At 41.0% G+C, this 25133-nt stretch overlaps 1 protein-coding gene across 1 annotated transcript; it reads right to left on the bottom strand.

The window, feature by feature from the left end:
- Positions 1-1894: 1894 nt before the first annotated feature.
- ddhd1b (DDHD domain containing 1b) lies at positions 1895-25009 on the bottom strand. The gene is made up of 13 exons (XM_035617370.2): positions 23983-25009; positions 20898-21074; positions 19821-19949; positions 18279-18426; positions 18092-18201; positions 16515-16621; positions 11925-12181; positions 10924-10999; positions 10247-10396; positions 9904-9968; positions 9158-9336; positions 7143-7400; positions 1895-6265 (listed from the first exon to the last, which is right to left on the bottom strand). Exons 1-13 carry the CDS (start codon positions 24698-24700, stop codon positions 6081-6083), a joined length of 2559 nt encoding a protein of 852 aa, XP_035473263.1. The 5' UTR covers positions 24701-25009; the 3' UTR covers positions 1895-6080.
- Between the last annotated feature and the right edge of the window lie 124 nt (positions 25010-25133).

Raw genomic sequence — 25133 nt, 5'->3', positions numbered from 1 at the left:
GCGGCTGCCGGCGTTCGGTCGCGGCTGCCGGCGGTCGGTCGCGGCTCCCGGCGAGAACGTGTTCTGGGCTTCCCGGGTCTCTACGTCGTGTATGTGCCTTGTTACGTGCGACTGTTGTCATGGCAGCAGACCCGGGGAGGAGCGAGGCGGAGCTTTGCGGAACACGAAGGGAGGGGGGCGAGGAGTGAGCAGGAAAGTACTGGAATCGACCATAGTCTCACAGGGCTGTTTATACAGAAAGAGCAGGGTGCTGTGTGGCTTGATCCTTGAGGTGTTTTGACATGGACTGGCAAAGACATGTAGTTCACACACCTGAAAACCAATGTCACTTGTGTAAAAGGGGGCATAATATGGGCCCTTTAAAAGATTTGTATTCCAACAATATAGAGCAGGTTTTGCAGACCATAAATAAACATTGGTATTGCACAAAACACTGTGTGCAAAAAGTAAACCTCCATATGTGGCAGCCTGGACACAGGGGTCATGAAGTTGCCCACAGCAGTTTCTTTCCACGTCTGAGGGCAGTTCTGGCAGAGACAAGGTGCTTGGGACGGAGGTCTGAAGGATGCGAGTCGGATTTTGCGGCGATTTTCGAAATTATCACCTACTCATCCTTTAAACATTTGGTGACCAAGCCCAAAAATAAGGTTTAAAACATTTTTATACAATTGCAAGTTTTCACTTGCATCAGTGCAACATAACAAAATCTCTGGCGTGATATATTTCTTGTTTGGCTGCTATGAAGCAGACAACTGGCATATTTGTATGACATTATCATTTGTATGACACACATCCCAGCTGTAAGAAGGAAACAGGTGTAGACGATTGCAGGTTTTTATTGAAGGTTGAGCTTTTTTGTACTTGGGGGTTAGTTGGCGACCTGTCCAGGTTGTAGAACCCCACCTCTCGCCCAATGTCAGCTGGGATTGGCTCCAGTCCCCCGACCCTTAAAGGAATCAAAGGGGGGAGATAATGGATGGATGGAATTCCTTGCATTACAATATGGTCAAAAGATTTGTGCTGCTACCTGGGTTTCAGATTGTGGAAAGGACTACATGAGTCCAGTGTCATCTGCGTAGCTATGATAGGAAAAGCCATGTGAGTGAATGACAGAGCCTAATGACCTGGTGTACAAAGAGAAGAGGATGGGGCCCAGAACAGAGCCCTGAGGGACCCCAGTAGTGAGGTTGACGGGTTCGGACACTGCATCAGTTCAACATGACATAACAATTGATCCACCTAACAACCTGGAACCTTTTTGATTTTGGCCATAATAATAACAAAAGGATTTAAAGCTACAGTGTTTAATATTAAGAAGAACGTATTCACAGAAATTGAATTTATTGTCCATATTAGTGTGTTCATATAATCACCTGCAACAAAGAACCAATGTTTTTTCGTCAACTCTGAATGAGTTAAATATAGCGATATTTGGTTAATTTTGTGTTGATAAAGTCCAAATTTCAAAAGGTTCTACTCATTCCTGTTTTTCAGTTTCTGCTAAGTAGCAAAAATGTTTGTCACCTAGCATGTTAGTGATTCAAGAGGCATTTTAATAACAGCATATCATGTGTTTGGCCAATTTCGATAATTAGGGTTTTAGAAGCGAACGCACATCATTTTCAGTTATTACACAAAGTTTTGCTTTGGCTTATTCCAGCTCATGGGAATTAAATGTAACACAGAACAAGAATAATAATGATTTCTATGGACCAACATAAAACCAATAGTAGGGGTTTGATTACTAAAATGTCATGGCAGAGGCAGAGGGTTCCAAAGACTGAGGGTTCTTTCATAAACAGGGCTTCCTATGAAAAGCCTGTCTTGCATGAGCCACCCAGAACTGGAGAAAACATATGAGATCAGACTAAATGAATGAATTGAGACCAGGGAGTGGTGTATGGGGTGGAGGTTCCCTTTATTTGGAGGGGGAGGGGGGGTTAAAACTCTATCAAGGTAAAGCACCATATCATCATCATCATCTTCATGTAGGAATGGTACAGTTATGGCAGAAAGTGTGAGAATGACAACAGACAAAGGACTCATTTTGTATCCTTCACTCAGCTGACGTCTGATGAGCTGAGAGACAAAATGTCACATAATCATTTCAACAACAGATAAACAGAATACTGTCATGTCCAATCACAGTCTTTATTAATTGGTGAATAAACTTCTGAGTCAGTGATATTCAGAATTCCCCCCTACATCGATTGACAGAAATTACAACTATACTGGAGGGGAATAACTTCTAGCCACCGACCATGGCGGTAAAAGAGAATCCATCATATCACATCACCATACAGGATGTCGCTTACATATGATACAGTTAAAGGTACTGTATACCAAGGGTGCTCCACAGGAAGGAGATATCCCATGAAGGACATGTAAACAAGGACAAATTAAGTCCAAAGGGGGTGGGGTTACTTTCTGCCACCAACCAAACACTAGCAGTGATTCTAAATTACTTGTAATGACAATGTAACCCAGTCTCTAGGAGTGGCACTTATTATGTATATTTGTACATGGCTTCCTGTCAAGACTCATTAGAAGCCATCATTGACATTTTCCTATTTAACACAAAGCAGTATTTTCTCTAACCCTAAGTAGTATCATTTTTCTCACCTTGACATTCAGGCTCAATGTTGAGGGTTTTTTACCACTGTAAACATGTAGTTATAAGCAGCATGACATGTGTTTTAAAAGAAGCTGATCAGTTAAAACATGCTGCCACAGAGATAAACAGATAATTTAACCATACAAGAATGTCTCCTCTTAAGAAAGAACATTTTCACATTGATGCAAAAAATCGTATAAAAATCCATAAATCTGTCCTACTCTATGATCCGAGTCACTGCCCATACTGAGGTAATATACATTTTAAAGGAGAATCTGATTGTAAAATCTGATTGTGAACAAATTCACCAGATATTTCACTCTGACTTTTTTCAGATATACGAAGTAAAGTCACTTTTTGATTAAAAAACAAAATCACAAAGAATGAACCCAAAAAAGAAAGTTATATTTAAACAGAACTCAAAAGAAATGTTGGTTTTGGATTTGCACTTTTCTTCTAATACCTGACCATTAGAATAACGTGTAGACCAGCAGACTCAGCTATGAAGTAGTTGTTGGCCAGAGGGGAAGGAGCTGAACAACAGCAGGATAACCATTCTGTGAGGCAGAGCTGTCAAACATCATGTCAATGTCAGAATGAAACCTCAGTGTACAGAGTCAAGGCCTCTCTTCTTTGCAACTGGAAGTTTTCTGAAACTGTAACTGGTTCTGCGTCCAGAGGCCTCATCTCCAACAGTTACGCCTCCTTCAGACTTAAATACATACATCAAATATGAGGAAAACAAATAGAGAGACAAGACTGTAAGGATGAATCACAACACGACAATGAACACAAAGGTATAAAATACTGACATAGAAGCTTAATTTATGGCAGACTTGAATTTTTCATTCAGCCGAAATAAATCAAAGCCCATAATCTATGTACATGGCACGTAATCAAATCAAGCTTCGTTTGGGTCTGAGTGTGATTTCAGTTCCTTAAAAAATTGAAATGCTTAAAGATAATAAACAAATGTGAAAAATATTCTCTGATGTAACTTTTTCTGGAAGTTACATATGACAAGCACCTCTTAGTGTTAAAAAGAGGGTGACAATGAAACAGGATGAGCTCACTAAAGACACTAAAGCCCAAATTGCCCCTGATGGCAAACGTGTGAGTGACAGAGAAGAGCTGTATGACAGTGTGTGTGAATGTGATTCATAGTGTAAAGCACTTTGAGTGGTCATTAAAAGCCCGACCAATATGAATTTTTCGGGGCCAATGGCAATATTTGGGAGTAAAAACTCAATATTTTGGCAAATATATGTATGTACTTTTTTTTTATTGTCATCCTCGAACACTTATGATAAACAAATATAATTGAGGCGTGATATTTTACCCTACTATAAATAAATACTGTAAAATATAGCGCATATCTGCAAACAGATACCGATATTTCTGTGAATGGATGATGTCGGCTGGTTGTTTCACCCAACCGATATATTGGTTGGGCTCTAGTAAGACTAGATAAGGTATGTAAATACAGTCCATTTATCATTTACTTTTTGCTTTACTGAGCTGACTGGTCTGACAGACGAGTGAGGATTTGGGAAGTTGCCTTAATAAAACAAGCAACAGAATATTAGTATGTACAGGAGCAGTATTTTTTGCAATAAATTGGACTGAGGTGATAGTCAGCATCAGGCTGTCACCTATCAATGAGCAGAACACCTAGTTGGTTTGCCAACTAGACATTTCAGTGGGAGTAAACATGCCACGGGTTGATTTGAGAGTCGAATTTGAGCTCCATTAAGTGGTTTCTTTTCACCAAAGGTTGTGGTTTTAAGAAGTGATCCCTTCCTGAAGTGACACCTTGAACAGGACACACACTGCAAAAGTCTTGTAGCCTATAAAACTAAATGTGTCCTGGTCTGATCATACAGACCCAGTCTGGAGTGCTGTTCGGGATATTAGCATGCACTCAAGACACCAGGGGCAAAATTTGAACGATCTAAGCTCACAGGTGCAAATACATAAAGACACGTCTGAATCGACTATTGCTAGTTTAACAGTGGGCGGTTCACTCTACCAGGTGCATGGTTCAGAAGAATTGTACTTAGTCTCTTACACAATCATGGGTGTGTTTTGGACGTAACACATGAAAAAAAACCCATCAGAGTGCCATCTCCCATTCCTTTGAAAAGCCTGGTGAGCTAGCACCTTGGTGGATTAATATAGTTGGTGTGTGCACATAGACAGAGCGGTGAAGCTGCTGCCACTCTGCTAATGCTACACCTTCTGTGTTAGGGTTTTAAGCAGTGTGATAAACTGCAGGTCTTTCAAATGCTCCACCATCAGAAATAACTTCAAGCTGCTCTAACTCAGATACTGACTGTTTCTGTAAAATGTTCGGGTTTTAAGATTCAATAATTGTAATGGAAATATGTCCCTTTAGCCTTTTATGTAAATAACCTTCAATGATCACTTGTGGTTTTTTTATCTTCTCTTGTGAGGCATGAGTTTCTGAAAAATTATTCAACATATTTTCCATGAGCTCCAGGTTAGACCTGGAAGCACTGGAGGCATCTCTGTCGCTATAGTTCAAGACAGTCAAAGCTCAGCAGAGACAAATAACATTCTCAGCAGGATCTCCGATGACTCAGAATAAATCCAGCTGCTTTGCACAGAAAATACAACCAAGAAACAGGGCCTCAGGGACGGCCCATTCTGGACACAGTCCGCTCAGTCCAGATTAGAGTGTGTGAACTGGGAGTTGTAGAACAGGTAAGTGATTTGTGTGTGATTGTGTCAGCACTGGGTCAATTCATTTTCAATTATTTTAATTATAACAGTCATTTGAAGTTTGCTATTTTATTGAACCTCATGTTTGAAAATATATTTCTGCCAACATCAAAGTTAAAACAAAAACAAAAAGTTGTGCTGCACGTTAGTATTGTGGGGTTTAATCTTAAACCTTTAAATCTTCTTTCAATTAACAAACGATTAAGAAATCACTAATTATCCACTGGATTGCAGTTTCTTGATATCCATTTTTATGAAGTTGAAATACGATATTAGAAAAAAGAACAGATTCATCTACAGTTAACATAATTAAAAATAAGAATTACTCCTCCAATATTCTAGATTTCCCAAATCAACACTCATAACATATCAAATAGTATATTATTTTATGTAAATGTCACCATTATAATCATGTGATAGATTTATATCTGAGCAAAAATGCTTTGGTGCGAGGATTTCACATGGACTCTAAATGGACTCCCATTTATATCTTGTGAATATTTTCCTTTAATCTTCTTGTGTCTGTGAAAATCTCTGATCAGGGAGCTTTCATTTTGTCACTAGAGTGGCTATATTAATATTGCTTAAAGCATATGAATGTGTGAAGCACTGAATTATTAAAAAATTAGAGGATGAGGAATTAAGTCGGTCAGTTTAGATTTCAGAAGATGTGAATAGAAAATGAATTGACCCCAGCAGTTTCATGTGTAACTTTGCCCTTCTGTTACGAGCTGTCTGGGTTGTCTTCTGCAGGTTCTGGTGGTTCTTGTGGTCTGTACATGAAGGTGAGGAGAAAAAGAGCCACATCATAAGAGCACCAATAGGCTGTGTGTGAGGTTACCGCTGACCAATAGCGGCTCTCCACCATACCCTCCCGCAGCTCGAAATCAATGCGTCTCTCCAATTCCACTGAAACAGAGAAAAAGACCGTCTGCAGTGCTTACCTTCTCAGGAAGTCTGTGGATTTTTCTGAACAGCTCTTAACAGCATGCATATTGGCCATTTACAAAGTGCAGGCATATGTAGCGTTTTCTGCTTAGAAAAGTGTTGGTTTGAGGGCTGGCAATCATGGTCGAGAGGAGGGTCAGCTGATATGGGTTGGCTCATTCATATAGACATAGATTACGCCGCAAACGAATAGTGGCAGATTTGTATTTTAGATATAAATACAGTATATAAAGAAGAAAAATTTGGTGATGATTGCTAAGATGTTGTGACCAGACCCTTATGACAAGGAAATGTAATTGAGGCTTATTATTTTACTTATTTCAGCCATAAATTTTATTACATATAGCTAATTAAGAAGAAAACATATAATAATACGACCAAATATATAGAACTTGAATTAAGAACATAAAATGTAGAGATTCACTATTTGACCTTAAAAGGATAGATTAGTGATTTTGAAGTGGGGTTGTATAAGTTACTTATGCATAGTTAATATGCTACCTTATGGAGATGGTGATCAGCGATGTCATTTACAGAGTTTGGAGTTGCTACAGTGGGACTCCGACTTACACTACTTCCATTTCCCCTCCAAACTCCGTCAAATGACATCGCTGATCACCATCTCCATGAGGTAACATATCAACTATGCATAAGTAACTCATACAAACCCACTTAAAAATCCCTGAACTATCCCTTTAAGGATCTATGATATGTGTTTTTAGAAATCCCCTTTAATCCACTATGTCAGTATAGGAAAGGGACCGGAGCCCAGTTCAAGTAGGCCCTGGGTACGATTCACCCTGTCTCACACGAAAGGTGAGTTCACCTGAGTACTTACATGAGGTGCTGTCCAAGACAGCTGAGGTGGACTGGGACATGGCCGACTCCACCTCCCTACTCTCCTCATCCACTTGTTTGACCTTCTCTTCGCTGTCTGCCACCATTGCTCCTTCCTCTACCGATGCCACGCTTTCCATTTCAGAGGCTCCACCCTCGCAGTCTGATGGCTCCTCTTCCACTCCACCCACCTGACTGGTAGAGCGGGAAAAGCGGGAAAACAGGATTCCTCCTATTCCCTTCCCAAGACTTGCAGCACCTGAGGGGCATGCATCACATTATTCATTCATTTCAAATATTTCACACATACAGTACATTGCCTTTAACATTGTGTTCCATACAGTTCTAAGGAGCTGATAAGCCTAGAGAAACACCATGAACTGGTTCGCCAGGTCTGGGATACAAGCAAACAGCACCACAATCACTACTGCACACACAGGATACATATTTTCTTAATTTGTCAATGATTTTTAAGATGTCATTATCAAACCTTTATGACAAAGACAATTGACGCTGGATACTGTGAACTTTATCATAAATAACTATAAATTGAGAATACAAATACAACCAAATACATAGAACTTATAAAAAACATTTATGTTTACATAAAATGTAAACATAAATGCACATTTAGAGGCTCAAATCAGTTGGCCAATAATATCGGTCAGGCTCTAGTCAAAAGAGCAAGATGGCGCCACCCGCATACAGGATATTTTAGCTTAATTTTTGTACAACGTAAGGAAGTTTTTATATACAGTGAAAACAAGACCCTGGTGCTCAGGTTCTAGAGCATTCCCTTTTTATTTGTAACCACACACACCAGTGATGTCACTGGGTACTGACACAACCTGGAGTACACTTCTACATCACTGTGTGATGTAGTGCTGCCAGGAGTTTTATTGGGTATCATGTGCTGGACTACTTCTTGGCCTGGTGCAATAACTTCTTTTATTTAAGTTTTTATACCAGTTAAATAAATAGCAATAACATGTTTATTTGTAAGCTTTAGATAGAGCCACACTAGCAGCTAACCAGTCTCTGATTGTACTTTCATATTTCATGTTGTTCAGACATGAGGGTGGAATCAATCAGAGTATCAAACTCTCAGTGAGGAAATGGATGTGTATTTCTCATAATGTCAACACTAACCACTTTCAGAAAATTCTTAGCTGCCTTTGCAATGACGTCAGTGCTCTCTGAAACAAAATGATCTAAATGTAGTGAGTAGTGAAGTCATTTTATCCAGAGTAACAGCTAAGAGAGCTAAAAAGCTTTGTGCAGAGATAACAGTTGGGCCAGAGCAGTACAGTAGTTAAAATCTTCTCCCTGTGTCCCTGTGTCTAAGTCTTAATTGCCTGAAGCTGTGTATGGTTGTTTGTCTGTGTGCTTTATTTCTGTAAAACACAGCCATCTTTCTTACCCGGCGTCTTGCCTAATGCATGCTGGGGTAGGCTCCAGCCTGTGACTCTCTACAGGATGTAAAGGTTAGACAATAACGGTTCTGATAAATTTTCAAGAGTTTCAAGAAAGTGGTTATTCTGTTGTCTCCACATACAGTCGCATACATTATGTAGAGTAGGAGATCAATAAAAGGGACATATTTATAAGGAAAAGCAGTTGAACATTAACTATATAATATGAAATATTTCATCAGTTGCAAGAGACCAGTACAGAGTTTTAAGCCTCCACTCGCCATCTGATACGTAAAGTAAAAGTGATATCATGTTGTCAGTTCAGCAGATAGAAGCTAATTGCTTCTATTGATTTGTTTAGACCAGGCTTGCTGCCCATTGACTGCCATTTATACCATATCAGCAGGGGAAGCAGCGCCCGCCACAGGCGGCAGATTAATGAACGTGCCGTCACCAGCGGAGAAACCTCAGTTTTGACATATCTGAGGTCGACCTGCTCTAGTCTAGAGATAGGAGTTCAAGAATGAGGAAATAGGGCCTTGGTGTTAAAATGACAGCAGCAGCTGTGGAGGAGGCCGTTTTGAGGCACTTTCTGTGTGCTCACCCATGATGCTGGCCTTGCCCAGGCTGGTAATAGACTCTCCATAGTGCCGTCGGGCCTGGGGCGGGGAAGTACAGGGGCTGGGGATGCTCTCTGAGTCTGAGACAGATGCAGTGTCCTTTGGGGGGTTGAACAGAGTGGGCCGGATCTGATCGTACGGCGTCGGACTGGTGGTGTTGTACCTGCATATCACATCAACATCAACCTCAACCTCAGGTCACTGACACATATACTGTAGTCCTCCTTCTGTGTGCATACTGTAGTTTTAGTCAAGGTTGAGTAACATCACATCAAACCAGCTCATGATACCCTTATCATTTTCAACCCTATCCGTTGGTTGGAAAGATGGGACATGGGCCAAGAAAGAACCCATTTACCATTAACTTCTAGCATGGATACAGACAAAGGGGCCAATCCAGGAATTGTTTTTAATCACTTTCTTTAACACTGTGACATAGTTGTTGCGGTTTACCGGGAATACTGCATGGAAAAATCTGGCATATTTAGGGGACTTGATGGAATTCAAGGAAACTATTGGTCCTTGGCTGAGGTATGTGCTCTACTGAGCGCCATTATAGTTGTATTGTTCATAAAATGCTTGCCTTAAGTTAAAATGAGCGGGAAGAGAGACGGAAGCTGTGGATGTGAAACAATGCCATCACAGTCTCTACCACTTTGCAAAATCTTCAAGAGAATTCATACATAAGCAGCATATTATCTGTTATATACTATGTAACCTCATGACTTACCAGTGGATTTGAACAGGGGCAATGTTACTGTAGTGTTTTAAGATAAGAGGCTCCAATCTGTATGCCTGAAACAAACAAACAGATACAACTTCTTCAGCAGATTTCTCACAACATTACTTTTCAGAAATGTTTTTTGTACATTTCGTTTTAATGTAAATCAGCATCACTTGGGTTTTATTCTTTTGTGGTGTCATATTATAAAAGCACCAAAGACCTATGTAGTAACCATTGAAAGGGATTATCTCTTTATCACAAGCTGTAAGGCATCAAATTTAAAAGAGGTGCCGACGATGGTGATGTGAGCACAATAGTGACACACTCAATTGTGGGCACTGCAACTCACCACAGGGTCTGTGGGATGGAATATATTGAAGAGGCGTTTGCAGATAGACGTGGGGAGGATGTGGTCTTGCAGACCATTGTTTTCAGGCCGGATCCCTCGCAATGCCAAGAAAACAGCCAAAGGAGAACCCATGCAGAAGAAGTTTTCAACCTGCAGCAAATAGAACAGGGTGGATTCAACATGACAGAACAAAGACACTCCTCCATAAAAGGCTGCCAACCATGGATTCTCCTACCTCAAGGAAAAGTTCAAGCGCAAGGTGTCACTGTTATATCAACGATTAATTTGAAAAAGTCTGTGATCGCATCACTCTGTTTCTTTGAGTTCACCTCACTTTTCACTCAAAATACAATAAATTCAAAAGTGGGAAACACAGAATATGACAGAAAGCAACGACTGTACACTTCATTAACCTGTGCATATCCATATGGTTGTGATGCTGCTAGGGACAAGTAGTAGTTTGAATCAGCAGGTATGTAGTATTAATTTGCTGGTTTGTAATTTGAATCAGTGGGTTTGTATCATTAATCAGAAAGCTGGTAGTATGAATCTAAATGTTTTAAGTTTGATTCTGGTTTGTAGATGTGAATTATATGTAGGTTCTGTTCTGTGTCGAACAGAAAATGACAGGTGACCATCAATGACAGAAATAGAACCATCCAACTTGTCAGTGTTACCTTGAATTTCAAGGCTGGCACTGCAACAGAAGACGAAGTCTGCAGACCTTGGAACTGATCCTCCAAGTCTCTTAACCTGGTAGGATGATGGATACCATACAGAGATTAGAACTACACCAACACATGGGACCTACATGCCTGCAAGGGCAAAGGCTAGCATAAATCAAATCAGATTAATCAAGATCTTACTTTATTATCGAAAAGAAGATTTATTTACATGCTCAGAGATACAACTTCCTGCACCAATCTTCCTTTTGAAATCTTTCTGCCAATAGGCAGTAGTGCAGTTCTGTCAAAGTGTGGTGCAATACAGAACAAGAGAAGAGACATTTTTGGCATGAGGGATACATAATCAGTAGGTTAAGCATCAGTCAAAATCGAATGGGCTCCTGTTTACCCGCTGTCAGGAGACTGATGAAATGAGAGGATAGGAGAGGAAAAGGGTTCACAACTTAAAAAATACGATGAAACCACAAATCCACAGCCCCAGTTATTGTAAAACTTCTGCATGATTACATTCATATACATATTTTCTATTTTATTTTATAAAAATGTACAGAAAACTCTAAATCATGAGATCACAGTCAAGTTCTTAATAAAATAGGCATTATTGTGTTTCGTAATTAGCGCTTAAAAATGTCATTAAGTCAAAAATGTCAACTTTTGACAACTGTTCGTTGTTGCTTTTGGTATTACTTGACTTGAAATGCCCATTTTCCATGCGCTTCTAGTTTTTTCCCCTTTCCTTTAGTGTCATATATTTTTGGGCTTTTGTGTTTAAAGGAATACATATGTTCATGGAGCTACATGTTTAAAGGACTACATGTGTTCAAAGGGGTACATCTAACATACAGTTCTCTACTGTACTTGTATACATTTTAACTGTTCGAATTGTTATGATGCAAGTCAGCTTGATGTGTTTTTTTCATCCACAACCATGTTCAGACAACTAGTAATTTGCAATTGAACTCCTCGCCTGTTTCAGAAAACCTGTGCAGTACCTGAGGCGTGTGAGTCTCAGCAGCTCTTGAAGGTGGCGCTCCTCGTCACTTGGCCAGCGGGCCAATGTCTCCTCTGGGTCTGGTGCTTCTTGATGATGAAAGCACACAGGGTCCCAGCCTGTCATGATGTCGAAGGTGATAACGCAGCCCAGGGAATGTGACACGATAGACACCTTCCCATTTTTCTCAAAGTCTTGATTCCGCGAGCAGAACAGTGAGTAGAGACGATTCAGCTCCAAAGTCAAACCCCTGGTAATCTACACACACACACACACACACACACACACACACAGAGTGTTGTCTTTAAAAAAAATATTCAGCTGGCAATTAAAGCATTCTAAGAGACTGCAGCACTACATTGCCACAATCGCATATTGTTAGGATTTATTTGTTTTAAAGATCCACTATTTTACCCCTTTTAACATGTTTATATTTGATCTCTGAGGTCCCCAAAACATGTCTTCAAAGTTTCCTTCTTAAAATACCCCTCAGGTCCCTCATACTGTGAAACCTCTAAAGCCCTTAGAGGCCCTCTATCTCAGCTGTTTTCTGTGTCTGTTGCTTTTATGTAAATGAGTTTCGGCTGGTATCACCCCTCTCAGGAAGTGGATGTGGCCTAGTCTTTCCGGGGCCTCGCCCCTTTGTTTACACTGAGCAAACACAGACACTGTGTTCACAGCGTTCACCCCGGCGTTCACCAGTGTTCACCCAGGCGTTCACCGGCGTCCACCCGCGTTCGCCAGCATGAAGTTTCACAAAAAGCTAAATGAAAACACGAGTACAGGGCCAGATTATAACTTTAAATAATAAAGTGGCGTCAGTCATGCTTTATTCACTCAGCCTTCCACAGTTCCACCTGTGGTGCTTAAAGCACTGACAAACCATATTCAGCAGCAACATGTGTTTCCAGAAATACTTTCTCAATCACTCTGTACCATGAGTTGTCAAGGTCTAACGGACGAAAGTGAGACAACTGTGTCAAACAGTGTTTTTAAATTTGGAGGCTTTGGAGGATGTTATCAGGAAGCACTTTTTAATCTCACTTCTCTCCTTCTCCTATCACCACCTCCCCTCTCTCCCATGCACCCCTTGGCCTCCACACTTCACAGATCTACAGTTGACATGGAAAAATGCAGAACAATGCAGCAAAATACATGTTGGTCGTTCTGAATCAGGTTTTCGCCTAGAACTCGATATGTTGTATGTTATCAATTTATGTATTTGCCATGTTGCAAAGTAGTTCATACAACCCCTGTATTTGATTTTATTTGATTGAATTTAGCACGTCATAGATTTGTCTAGAATAGCCTCAATTAAGATAAATGTAGATTGGGTAAGTTTTACAAGCTTTGCATGCCAGTTCATCTAATTCAGAGATTTTCTAATCGCTTTTAGGTCTGGGCTTTGGCCAGACCAGCTAAGGACAGTCAGAGACTTGTCCTAGAGAGACACCCCAGCATTGTCTTGGCTTTATGCTTTGTACCATTGTTGTGCTGAACCATCACCACTGTCGCAGGTCAAAGTAGGTAACAACAGGGCCCAAAGACAAACTGTGACATTTTTTACTGGAAAAAATTAGTTGACGAAATCTGGACACTTCTTAATTTAATAAACACATAATAAGTGTATTTGATTTATCATTTGAACAAATCTTCATTTTAAATGTGGGTAGTATAAGCTGTTCCAGGGAAATGTTTTACTTCGTTCGAATGGTAATTGACCAGAGGTGATTCTAAAGTATGTTGGGGCCCTGGGCAAAAAATCAAAGGGGGCCCCTCGAACCAGCGTTCATCACAATTATGTTATAAATAATCTATCTATTTGTAAACTATTCATTGTTTAATATCAACTCTTCAGGGACAATGTAATTTAACATTGTTCCAATACAAATGCTGAAAATTGTGTGCTGGAGCCTGCACTATGGCTACTAAGGTTTTTACATTTACAGCGTAATGAAGATTTAAGTTTCATAAAACTACAGGCCTACTCCACAGACATGAAAAATACATTCATGTATGCCCTCACCAAACATCAAAGTAAACAAAAGAATTAATGTGATGCTAAAGGAAGTTACGTTATTCAAGTGTCTCTCCTCCAAAGTTAAGGCTAGACTAGCAGCATTTAGTTGTGTTGTGTTATATTTAATCATTATTATCTGTTCAATTTACCACTGTCTTGCTTTTTTTCTCCTCATCCTCTTTTTTCTTCTTTCTTTTTTCGCTTCCAGAAGTGTAACTCCTCTTCATTTTTTTTAGTGGCATTCGTTGTCGTTGTCATTAAGTTTGTTAACACTGAATCGTGCACGTCACTTGCAACAGGAGTAAAGAAAAAAACTTGCACTGGGAGTCGGTAGAGTGAGGTGGGGCACCCCCCCTGTCATTGCAAACTTTGTGCATTGTCACTGCTGTAGTAATCAGTCAAGTTAAATCAGTCAAATCAAATCAATCAAGTTTGTCAGCCCTCGGGGGCCCCCTACTGACCTGGGGGCCCCAAGCAGTTGCCTGCCTTGCTTGCTGGCAAGTGATGCTTTTCTACCACCATTATAACAAATTTGGTAACACTGGTAACATTTGGTGAAGCTAATAAGGACCGGTAAATCATTAGTTAATTAACATCACCCCCACACAATAATACTTCTGTATTAAACTGTGTTTATAAGAATATTGGGCCTCATGCCAGAACATTTTCATATTCTTATCCAAAATGTCCTTCGTAATGTGTGTTCGTACGAATAGGCCACATCGGATTCATCAAGCGCTTCTATCTTCAGAAAAGTGTGTAAATTATGTGCGTAAACAAGATGAATGCCACCTGTGTGTATTTGAGCGAGCCTGCACGAGGATGGCATATTTGCATAATCAACGAACCAAAAATACCATATAAGGCTTTGCTTTCTGCCGCATGTCAGGAAGAGTTCATTCATGAAAACGGCATTAAAGAGAATGAGATCGGAGATTGAATTTCTGCTTCCAGAGATCCAGAAATGAAAGTCTACATTTTAGCAGCATCAGAAGGAGTTTATGAAAGACTAAAGCAGAGCTGTTAATGCTCACCCGTGAATCGCACTGTCACTGAAATAAATGTGAAATGCATCAATATGAAAATGGCTTAAAAAGCAGCAAACCAGTGGCGGCTGGTGATAAAAAAATTGGGGGGGCGCAGTGGTTTTTTATTGATTTATTTGTGTGGGGAGGGGGGGATCAATATATATTCAGCATATCCCTTACAGAACTTTAAATAAAATTTAAAAAGTAGCCTTTTAATTCAATGTTTGGATGACGTGTAGTGCCTGGAGTTGCCCCGGTTTGGAGACACCGGGGAGTGGTTGTACGACAGCACAAAGTCCGTGCCCGGCTGTGCGCAGGCAGAGTTGCTCGACACACCGGGTGTTTGGAGGTAGGGCAGCACCGGGATGATGGTTCCGCTAATCGGGCAGTTACTTTGCGGGCGTTTACGCTGATATATGAGAAAAGTCTCCAGGTTCGAGCTGTTGCCTCAGTGTTTCCTTATGGCAGGACCCCTGACACGCTGTTGCGAGACTACCAAAGGATAAAATAACATTTATTCAATTCTGATTGGCCAGGGACGCAGAGAGCTGTGCCTTGAGGAGAATCTTGAAGAAACCAATTAGAGACCAGCCTCAGGTCACGTGCTTGCCTTAAGTTGAAGGACGCATTCATCCGGTGCCCCTCACCCATGAAATGGTAGTTACGTATTGTAACTCCAGATTCTATAAGTACTACCAGCCGGCACTTCGTATGAGTAAACAATTAAAATTTAATAATTAAATGGTGTTTAGGTATACATTCTTTTTTCTGGAATTTTGATGGGGGCGGCCCCCCTGGGCCCTTTATTAACAAGCCGCCACCCTCACAACAGCAACTGTGCGCTTTACCCCTGCACGGGTGCGCATATGACGCTTGTTGTATAATGCTCCTGTCTGGTCTGCAGGTTGACTAGAGATGTCCTTCGCTAATTTGAGTGATTTTTAGGTAAATTATCTGAAAATAGCTTTCATGGTGACAATTAACAACTGACGTATTAAGCCAACTACTCTGTTCGACCCTGCGCAACACGCATGCCAGCTGCCAAAGATGTGAGCTCCCCTGTCCATTGCGCAACGTTTAGCAGGTACATAAATACATTTAGAATTTTTGAATCATTTGAATTGCAGAATTAAACAGAATAATGTATGTATTATAGCTTCAAAGTGATGAAAATAGATCCATAAGTGGATAAACTTGGTTTGATTAACAGCAGACTAATTTACGTGACTCCTACGACGATCTGGACCACTCGTAAATTCTGTACGTACTCTGGGAATTTCTCCTAAATCACTCGTACGCACGATTTAAGAACAAATCTGTTTGTGCGAACGGTTCTTGCATGAGGCCCAATGTGTCTGATGCTTCAGAGTCTGAATTATTAATCTATTATTTCACAGCCAGGCAGACGACCGTAATTTGGTGCTATATAGCCAAGACACACTAACGTTCCCAAACTTTTAGCATGGTGACAAAGTGCAGCATCACAGGTGTGAGGAGACAGGCTTAAAAGTAACTGGATGTAAGAGAGTCATCTCAGGCTCACCTCATCTCTGTACAAAGGGCTGGTGTAGTACATAATATCCATGGCGCTGCTGTTCAGCATGTCTCGGAGACCTCGCACTTTGTCTGGAGTGATGGAATCCACTGTGTCTGCAAGGAGAACATGCAAACACATCCAACACTGCTTGAAACTGAATTATTTTTAATACTGTTTCACATTCTAATGAAAAACTGTCTGCCTGAACTACATTCACAGACTCAGTATTTACAGTATGCCTTTAGTAACCTGGTGACCCATGATGGTGGAATCTTCTCAATAGAGAAGAGACGTTTTTAACCACACGCACGCACGCACGCACACACGCACGCACGCACACACACCCACACACACACACACACACACACACAAATGGACCCAGCCAGAGACTGCACACATATTCTAGCTGCTGCTTGACTTAGTACGTGGCACCAAAGTGATAAATGTCTGAATATTCATACCCGATGCTCGGTAGGATTTTTATTGTGAGGTTGTTGTTTTTAGTCTGGTCTTTACCCTGTGTGCCGTAGTAGCCATGCAAGCAGGGTACTGTTTTCAACCCTGTGTGTGTGTGTGTGTGTGTGTGTGTGTGTGTGTGTGTGTGTGTGTGTGTGTGCGTGTGTTGTGAGTCCATGCATGCATGCGTGTGTGTCAACAACACATGGAGGGAATATTACTTGGGAGGGTACCTCCTGATGATTCCCTTTTGGAGGTGATCAGTCAAAAGTTGTGAAAATATGGTTAGGAAAACACATTTCCCAAGATATATTCACAAATAATTTAAGTTTATATAAATCAGAAAATGACTCCCCATCATTTGAGATCATATGATAAGTGATGTCATTAAGAGGTCAAAATGAAGTCATGAAATGACGTCATGCTTGTTTTAAATATGCATTATTCCAGTTATCTCATAACATCATATAGGACTTTAGACACAACCTAAAGCTAATATTGATTGGGAAAATTTGTCATATAGTGTAATAATGCAGTAAATTTGGTTACAGGAGAAAACCTAAAGCTTAGATCAACTGATCATTCTTCCTTACATGGTATTATTCCGATATAAAACATTAGCATTTCCTGATTGGGGTATATTCAGCGTTCGCAGGGTATGCATCGCCCCTCTGATACTTGTTTCTGCTTAGATGCCTGATGAATGCTCTTTCTCTTTTCTATACTCCCACAATGGGAGACAGATAGACACAGAGACAGTCCCACTTTTCGGAACTTTCACTTTCTTGTGCATTCCATCACTGCTTGGGAAAATACTGGGGGTAACATTATCATCAAATATTCATCAATTCCACTACCAATTCCACTCCATCAAACAGTTTCCTCTAAAACATCCATGCCTTGTTAACGTCCAACTTTCAGTTGTTTGTGTTTCCTGCCATCAATTTCTCTTTGTGCAGTTGATAAACATAATGTTTATGTGCCTCATAATGGTCACCATGTCTACCATGTAATTTGGTCTTGCATGTGTCACACATTACAGAATTCTGAATCAATCCTAGTTCAATTGTGATCCTGCTATTTAAAGGGTGGATAGGTGGGTCAGTATATGCTGAGGTGTAGCATACCTCCATCCAGAGCCAGTTTCGACCTCCATTCCACAGGAAGAAACTCAACGTGCTCTGTGGTGCGATCAGAGAAATGCTTCTTCTCCATCTTCCTGGCAGCATCTCTCATCCTGCAGGCCAGCCGAAACAAAGCATGAAGATCAGATTTACAGAATGTGCTCCCACTGGAAACCTCCCTGTTACTCACATGCTGGTGTTCCTGATGATGCGGCCCTGGTCCATTTTCTGGCCAATGCCATGCACCACGAAGACAATGTGTGTGGTTTCAGGCGGGGTGTCCTCAGGTGCTGCCTCCTCCACATACCCCCGATGGAGACGTGTCCCACTGCTCGAGGCTGAGGATATGATAAGTAACATTACTCCGCAGTGTGCTGTGTGTTGATGAGCGCAAAAATAAAAGTGCCCAAAGCATTTTTTCCTCTGAAAACTCTCTAAACCACCAAGCAAACTATGTAAGAGCAAATGTCCCAATTATGGCACCTATAAACTGTTGTCCCTGTATAATAAATCAGTTAATGTTTTATTTAGGTGTCAATTCCCACAAATGATCAAATAACATTGTATTACATGTTTCCTCTCTTTCTTCTAACAGTATCTGTCCAGTCAGATAGTTTTAGTTTGGAGATGTGTCTCTGAGATTTTTACCTCCACTCTATACAGTGGAGGAGATTGGAATTAGCTCACAGTCCAGAAAATTACATTTAAAAATTCAACAGCAAATTATTTTTCCAGAAAGTGTCCCTGTAACTGTAATACTACTAATAAATCCAGAAAACTCTCTGTGTATCTCTCTGTCTTTCGATATTCTTGACAACCACTCATCCAATCGACAAAACTCAGCCTCGGAGGACCCTGGGAAGTGCAGTATTGACTGGGAAGTGGTTGTTGTGACCCCAACTCTAAATCTCTTATTTATATTAAACTGCACTAGATGTGATGTCTACATCGAATGACGGGTGACATTACAGCGACATTACAGAATGCACACATTGGTGAGTTTTTAAATTGAACCCATAACCCAAATCAAGCAGGCTCGGTTACTAGTACAGATTATATCATTACGAATAATAATTGGGGCGGCTGTGGCTCAGAACGTAGAGCCGTTTGTCCACCAACCTGAAGGTTGGCGGTTCGATCCTACCTCTCGCCAGTACACATGTCGTTGTGTCCTTGGGCAAGACACTTAACCCTAACTTTCCTCTGACGGCTCTTCCGACAGTGCATGAATGAGTATGAATGTGACAGGAAAATGCGTGGTAAATAGCAGCGCTGTATGAATGTGTGTGAATGGGTGAATGTGACTTTCCTGTAAAGCGCTTTGAGTGGTCTATATGACTAGAAAAGCGCTATATAAATACAGTCCATTTAGCATAATACTTAATTATACAACCCTGCAACTTCACTTTCAAAGATGTGAACACCACAAATACATGTTTTAAATGTATTTAAGGCTTATGTCGGAAAAACTCAACACATGTAGCCAGAGTTTTCAACAGCCATCAAGCCAATGGAGGGAAAACTGTAAAATCCATGCTGGTGACTTCCGCTACAATGGCACATTGTTAAATCAATCTTAAATCTACCTCCAATTATTTACGGGTTGCTAGATAATTTACAAGATTTTTCAAACCCGTTGTCCTGACCCTTTGCTTCACTCCTGTAGTTCAACATCTCCTGGAATGAATTGTGTAATCACAGCTCTTCACTAGTGTGTGTCTCTGGTATCTACCTTTAGAGAAGCCCAGCTTCTGAGTGACGGTGCGTGCGATCTTGGAGGTGGTGGCGTCGCTGTACAGGTACACCTCATCCACACTGTGCCAGTCCACGTGACTCCTGCTCAGCTTCAGACTGTGGATTGCTGCAAGACAGACACACTGTGCTTAACAGCAAGTGACACACTTCCGCCTGCATAATTAATCTACCATTCCACATGAGAGTGTGTAGTGTGTGTCTGTGTCTGTATGTGCATGTGCATGTGTATGTGTGTGTGTGTGTGCTTGTGCGTGTTTGTGTGTGTGTGAGAGAGAGATTATCAGACTAGTGCTGCGTTCCATTGCAAGTCGGAAGTCAATTATTCTGTGTTGGTTTTTCAGACTTCCGATCTAAATGCGTACCAGTGCATTTGCTCAGGAAAACATGGATGCCCGCAGGAAACTCCTGGGTTTTTTTTGGCTAGCCTCTGATACATCAGAAGCATGTACTGATGACCTACATGAGCTACCACAGCACCATCATTGAAGAGAAACAGCATATGCTGTAAGTCTATGTCTTGCTCATTCAAATAACATGCCAAACAGCTAAAAATTGTGAATGATAAACGGGTGCCAATCTACAATATAATGTAGGTCAACACTTTCCATTTCACATTCACTCTGTGGGCTGCCATATTGCTGTGACGTCAATTTGGCCGACTCAGTCTATATGGATCTTGCCCGAGTTTCCGATTTGGATACCCAACTTGAAGGGCCGCTCCATAGCACTTCTCCAAGTCTGAGATCGTTTTTCCGAGTATAATGGAACGCAGCATAGAGCCCAACCAATATAGGCTGATGCCAATACTGATATTATTACATGCCAAAATATATATTGAAATTAAAAAAATTGGCAATGATTCCTTAGATGTCGTTTTCAAACCATTTAGGCAAAGAAATGTAACTGAGGCCAGATTTTTTAAAATTCGACCATCAACTTTATCATAAATATCTATAGATGAAAGGAAAACACAAATACAAAACAACGGGAAGCACTCCTGTTGGTTCAGCCAGAGTCTACTAAAATAAGTCACGTGACATGTTTTCTGTCTTACAATCCTTGCTGTCCACTGTGATGGTCACAGCCTCCATCTCATAGGTGTCCCTCATCTGTTGCCCCCGGAAACGAGTGAGGTGCTCCAGCTCGATGAGATCACTCTCGTCCTCTTCCAGGGGAAGCCACGTTCCGTCGATGAACCACTGACCCCTCATCACAGGAATACGGTCTTGCTCTGAGGGAAAGACATGATCTTTACTACACTGTCTGGAAGTTTGTCTAAGATTTACTACTCTATCTCACAACAAGTACAAGAAACACTTGACACAACATAAACACATGTTAAGTGAATGAGACAAAAGAAACCAGTGCAGCCACACTCGTGAAGCATTCACTTTCTGATCAATACAGCAAAAGGAAAATGTCTTTTCCTTTTTCTCTGTCTGTATTGAAGCTGCAACAGTTAATTGATTAATCAAATAGTTATGGACTACTAAATGAATTGCCAACTATTTTGATAATCCATGAACTGGTTGAAGTAGTTTTTATGAAAAAAAAAATTGTCTGATTTCAAGCTAGTTTCATATTATGCTCATATTCAGGTTTATACTTTTAATTTGGGTTACCACTTGAAAAGGTTTACATGCTCTGATGTTCAGAAAAGGCACCAGTTTCCTCATACTGCCCATTCCTGCAGCTCCTCTTTCCACCCTCTGTCTAAAATGCCTGGATTTGTTTTAGCTCCCCCTCCCGATAAACCCCAGCCTGCTCTGATTGGCCAGCTGGTCCAGTCAGGCTCTACAGATGCACACATTTATCTGCACAAACACTGAAAAAGTGATTTTTGCTTAAAATGTCGCCTTTAATTGTGAATGGGCAATATCTTTTGTGTTTGGACAAAACATAATTTTGGAGTTTGGGAAACACAGTTGAAATGCCCTCAATTATAACATTTTATGGACCAAACAACTAATCAACAGATTAATCGATGATGAAAATAATCGTTAGTTGCAGCCCTAGTCTTTATATATTTCTCTCTTGTCTGTCTGTCTGTCTGTTAATTTTTCTGTCTGCCTGTCTTTTTCTGTCTTTCTTTCTTTCTGTTTGGATTTTTCTCTGACAGTCTGTATTTTGATTTTCTTGACAACTGCTAATAAAAACGGAGTAAAAGACAGCAGAGGAACAGGCAGACAAAGATATCTGGATCTATTAGTAGGAGTGGCATTAACCGTGGTAGCAGAGAGTAATAATAATGGTATTGATACTATTTGACAAAGCAGTTTGGCAACAAAACAGTCCACCACGTGCTGTACAATAAATGGTTCAATCTCTGGCTCAGTGGCATGTTGTGTGTGTGTGTGTGTGTGTGTGTGTGTGTGTGTGTGTGTGTGTGTGTGTGTGTGTGTGTGTGTGTGCGTGCGTGTGTGTCAGAAACTAATTTAACTAGAACTGAAACAATCACTTGATCAATGGACCAATCAACAAAAGTTATTTGGCAGTCTATTCATGAATCAGTTAATTGTTGAGGTTGCTTTTGTAAAGCAAAGATAGATTGAGTTATTCATCGGTGACAGATTTATGATTTTGGCATTTAATTAATATACCATTAACATAATCCATAAACCATTTCTTTATCATGCTGAAGACTGCTGGGGAAACTTATATCACAAGCATCTCTCTCCCTCTCTCGCTCCCTTTCTCAACTTTTTTTTAATTTAATGCATTCTTTGATTTTTTTTTCTTTTGTGCATTTGTAAAATGTTTCTGGTGAATTTTTTAATACAAGTTGTTTTCAAAAATCAAAAAAAAAATATCTCTCTCCTTCTCCCTCTCTCTCTCTCTGCCCCCATGTATCTACATTACAATTCTGTTTTCTCTCTCTCCTAGTAGATCTGACCCCAGAGCTGCAGGATCCAATCCCGTCATTATTATTATTATTACTATTATTATTATTAATAACATCATTGCATTTATAAGTGTCAGTTTTTCCGTAATTATAAGTATCAGTCTGGTAGAAATTAAAGCAACTGTTATACTACCCCCCTATCTCCCGATATGTTTACATTACATGTCACTAACCCTGTTTGTGTTTTCTATCTCTCCTTGTGTATCTCTGACCCCAGAGCTGCAGGACCCAAACCCCTCATTATTATTGTTATTATTATTATTAATATTAATATCATCACTAATAATAACAACAACATGTTTGTAATTGTTTGTAATTATAAGTATCAGTCTGGTAGAAATGAAAGCAGTGGTTGTACAACTGTCCTCTCTCTCTCTCTTCTCTCCTACTGTCTCTCCTCCCACCCTCTTTCTGCCCACCTCTCCTCTCTTCCCCATTTCTCTCCTCACCCCAACCGGTCGAGACAGATGACCGCCCACAACTGAGTCCGGTTCTGTCAGAGATTTCTTCCTGTAAAAGGGAGTTTTTTTCTCCACCGTCGCCAAGTACTTTGCTCATTATGGGATTTGTTGGGTTTTCCCTGTAATATTATAATATTGACCTCACTATGTAAAGTGCCTTCAGAAAATATATGTTGTGATATGGCGTTATACAAATAAAATTGAATTGAATTGAATAATGGGGACATGATTCATCAGTCAAGCAGTTGTTTAAGTCATTTATCAACAGGAAATGGGAAATTCTTTTATGCTGCAGTTGAGATATAGCTGTGACTGAAAAGCTATTGTTTTTGCTCTCTTCTGGACTCTTGGTCAGACTAAACAAGATATTTAACATTTTATGAAATTTTGGTGCATATGCTCTGATATTTTATTAAATGGATAATCAGAAAATGGATTATCAACAAGCCAAAATTGATGTATTCAGAGGACTGTAATAATGTGTTCAAACAGTTTAACAGTCCTAGCAGCCTAGTAGGCTGGCAGTACTCAGGCTTGATGTGACAGAGATCCAGTAAAGGAGTAAGAGTGGGGTTCAGCTCCAACAGGTCTCACTGGCAGCAGGGGAACTGATCATGGGAGTAAGTTACGAATGTGAGGTGGAACAGCAGTAGCAGCAGCAGGTTAGTGTTAAGGTTAGGGTGGCAATAGTGGCTGTGCTAACAGGACTAACAACAGTGAATTAATAATAATAAAACTGTCCTGTCATTATAGACATAAATCATTGGCGTGCTCACGGTTCCAATAAACAGGATAGCATTCCTTCTCTCTGACATCCACTTCATAGAGCCCCCCTCTGACACACACTGCCTCCACGCTAATGCTGTTGTTGTCCGGGTTCTTCCTCTCCTCCGACACCGAGCGCCGCTGCCCTGCGCACCGCTGCACTGGCGGCTCCGCCCGTACACCGCCACTATCCGCGGCCACGCTTTCCGACTGGTTGTCGTAGGACCTGGTTGTCTCCTTCCCCTCAGCCTCGGTGGTATCGACGGGTCGTTTAACCTTGTCAGGGATCTGCTCGCACAATCTCAGATAGACGATCTCGATTTTTAAAGAGTCGTGTCCGACGAATGGCTTCCACGTCCGCTTATCCTCTTTGTAAAACCACCGCACCTCCTCTGGCCCCAGCTCCGTCACGATGTCACCGCGGTGCCTGGAGCTATTGGACCGTATGCGCTTCTTGGTTGTGACGTTCCCGTCACTCTCGGTGTAGTCCGGGTCCATGTCCAGATAAGATGAGGCCGGATATTCCTCCCCGGCCAGGCCCAGCATTATGCCATCCTGGGATAACAGCGGCAAGAGTCTGTCCAAACCTGGCTTCGCCGGCTCCGGGTCGCCAGTAGCAGGACTGTCGTCGTAGCCGGACACAAACACATCATTAGCCATGTCCCACTCGCTGCTGCTTACTGAGTTATTCTCTGAACTCGGCTGACGGACTGTCGCTTGCTCCGTCATGATGCTCACGGTACAGTCGCAGCTCGTTAGATCCAGTTCATGGAAACACACAACGATGCTCCGTCGTTCGACTGTTACACCGGATTAACGGCTTCTCCTCCAACAGCTGCTAACATCTGTATACCGGGCCATCTGTATATAGTCCGTATCATAGCAGCCACATCTTTTAAAACACCTTTTGAAACGACTTGCTGCTGCTGCTTGCTGCTGCTTGCTGCCTGGTCCCCGGGTTTCGTGAGAACTGAGTGATCAATGAACTGTACTACATCGGATGAAATCTCAGTTGCTCCATGCTGTCAAATCAACTTCCTGTTCAAACATTCAAAATAAGGTCCACATCCACGAGCAAGAACGCATGGGGTTTATAATAATTACAATACAATGCTTAGCACTGTAAATGTGAATATACTGCATATTTAATGAAAATACAACA

This window comes from Scophthalmus maximus, chromosome 18 (assembly GCF_022379125.1).
Source record: "Scophthalmus maximus strain ysfricsl-2021 chromosome 18, ASM2237912v1, whole genome shotgun sequence".
NCBI classification, from domain to species: Eukaryota; Metazoa; Chordata; class Actinopteri; order Pleuronectiformes; family Scophthalmidae; genus Scophthalmus; species Scophthalmus maximus.
This window is presented reverse-complemented; position numbering and strand designations above follow the sequence as displayed.

Coding starts and splice junctions, on each gene's coding strand:
- ddhd1b (XM_035617370.2), bottom strand. CDS start 24,700: ATGACGGAGCAAGCGACAGTCCGTCAGCCGAGTTCAGAGAATAACTCA. Junction 19,950..20,897: donor CACAGTGGACAGCAAGGATT/GTAAGACAGAAA, acceptor TCTGTCTTGCAG/CAATCCACAGTCTGAAGCTG. Junction 18,202..18,278: donor ATCATCAGGAACACCAGCAT/GTGAGTAACAGG, acceptor GCTGGCCTGCAG/GATGAGAGATGCTGCCAGGA.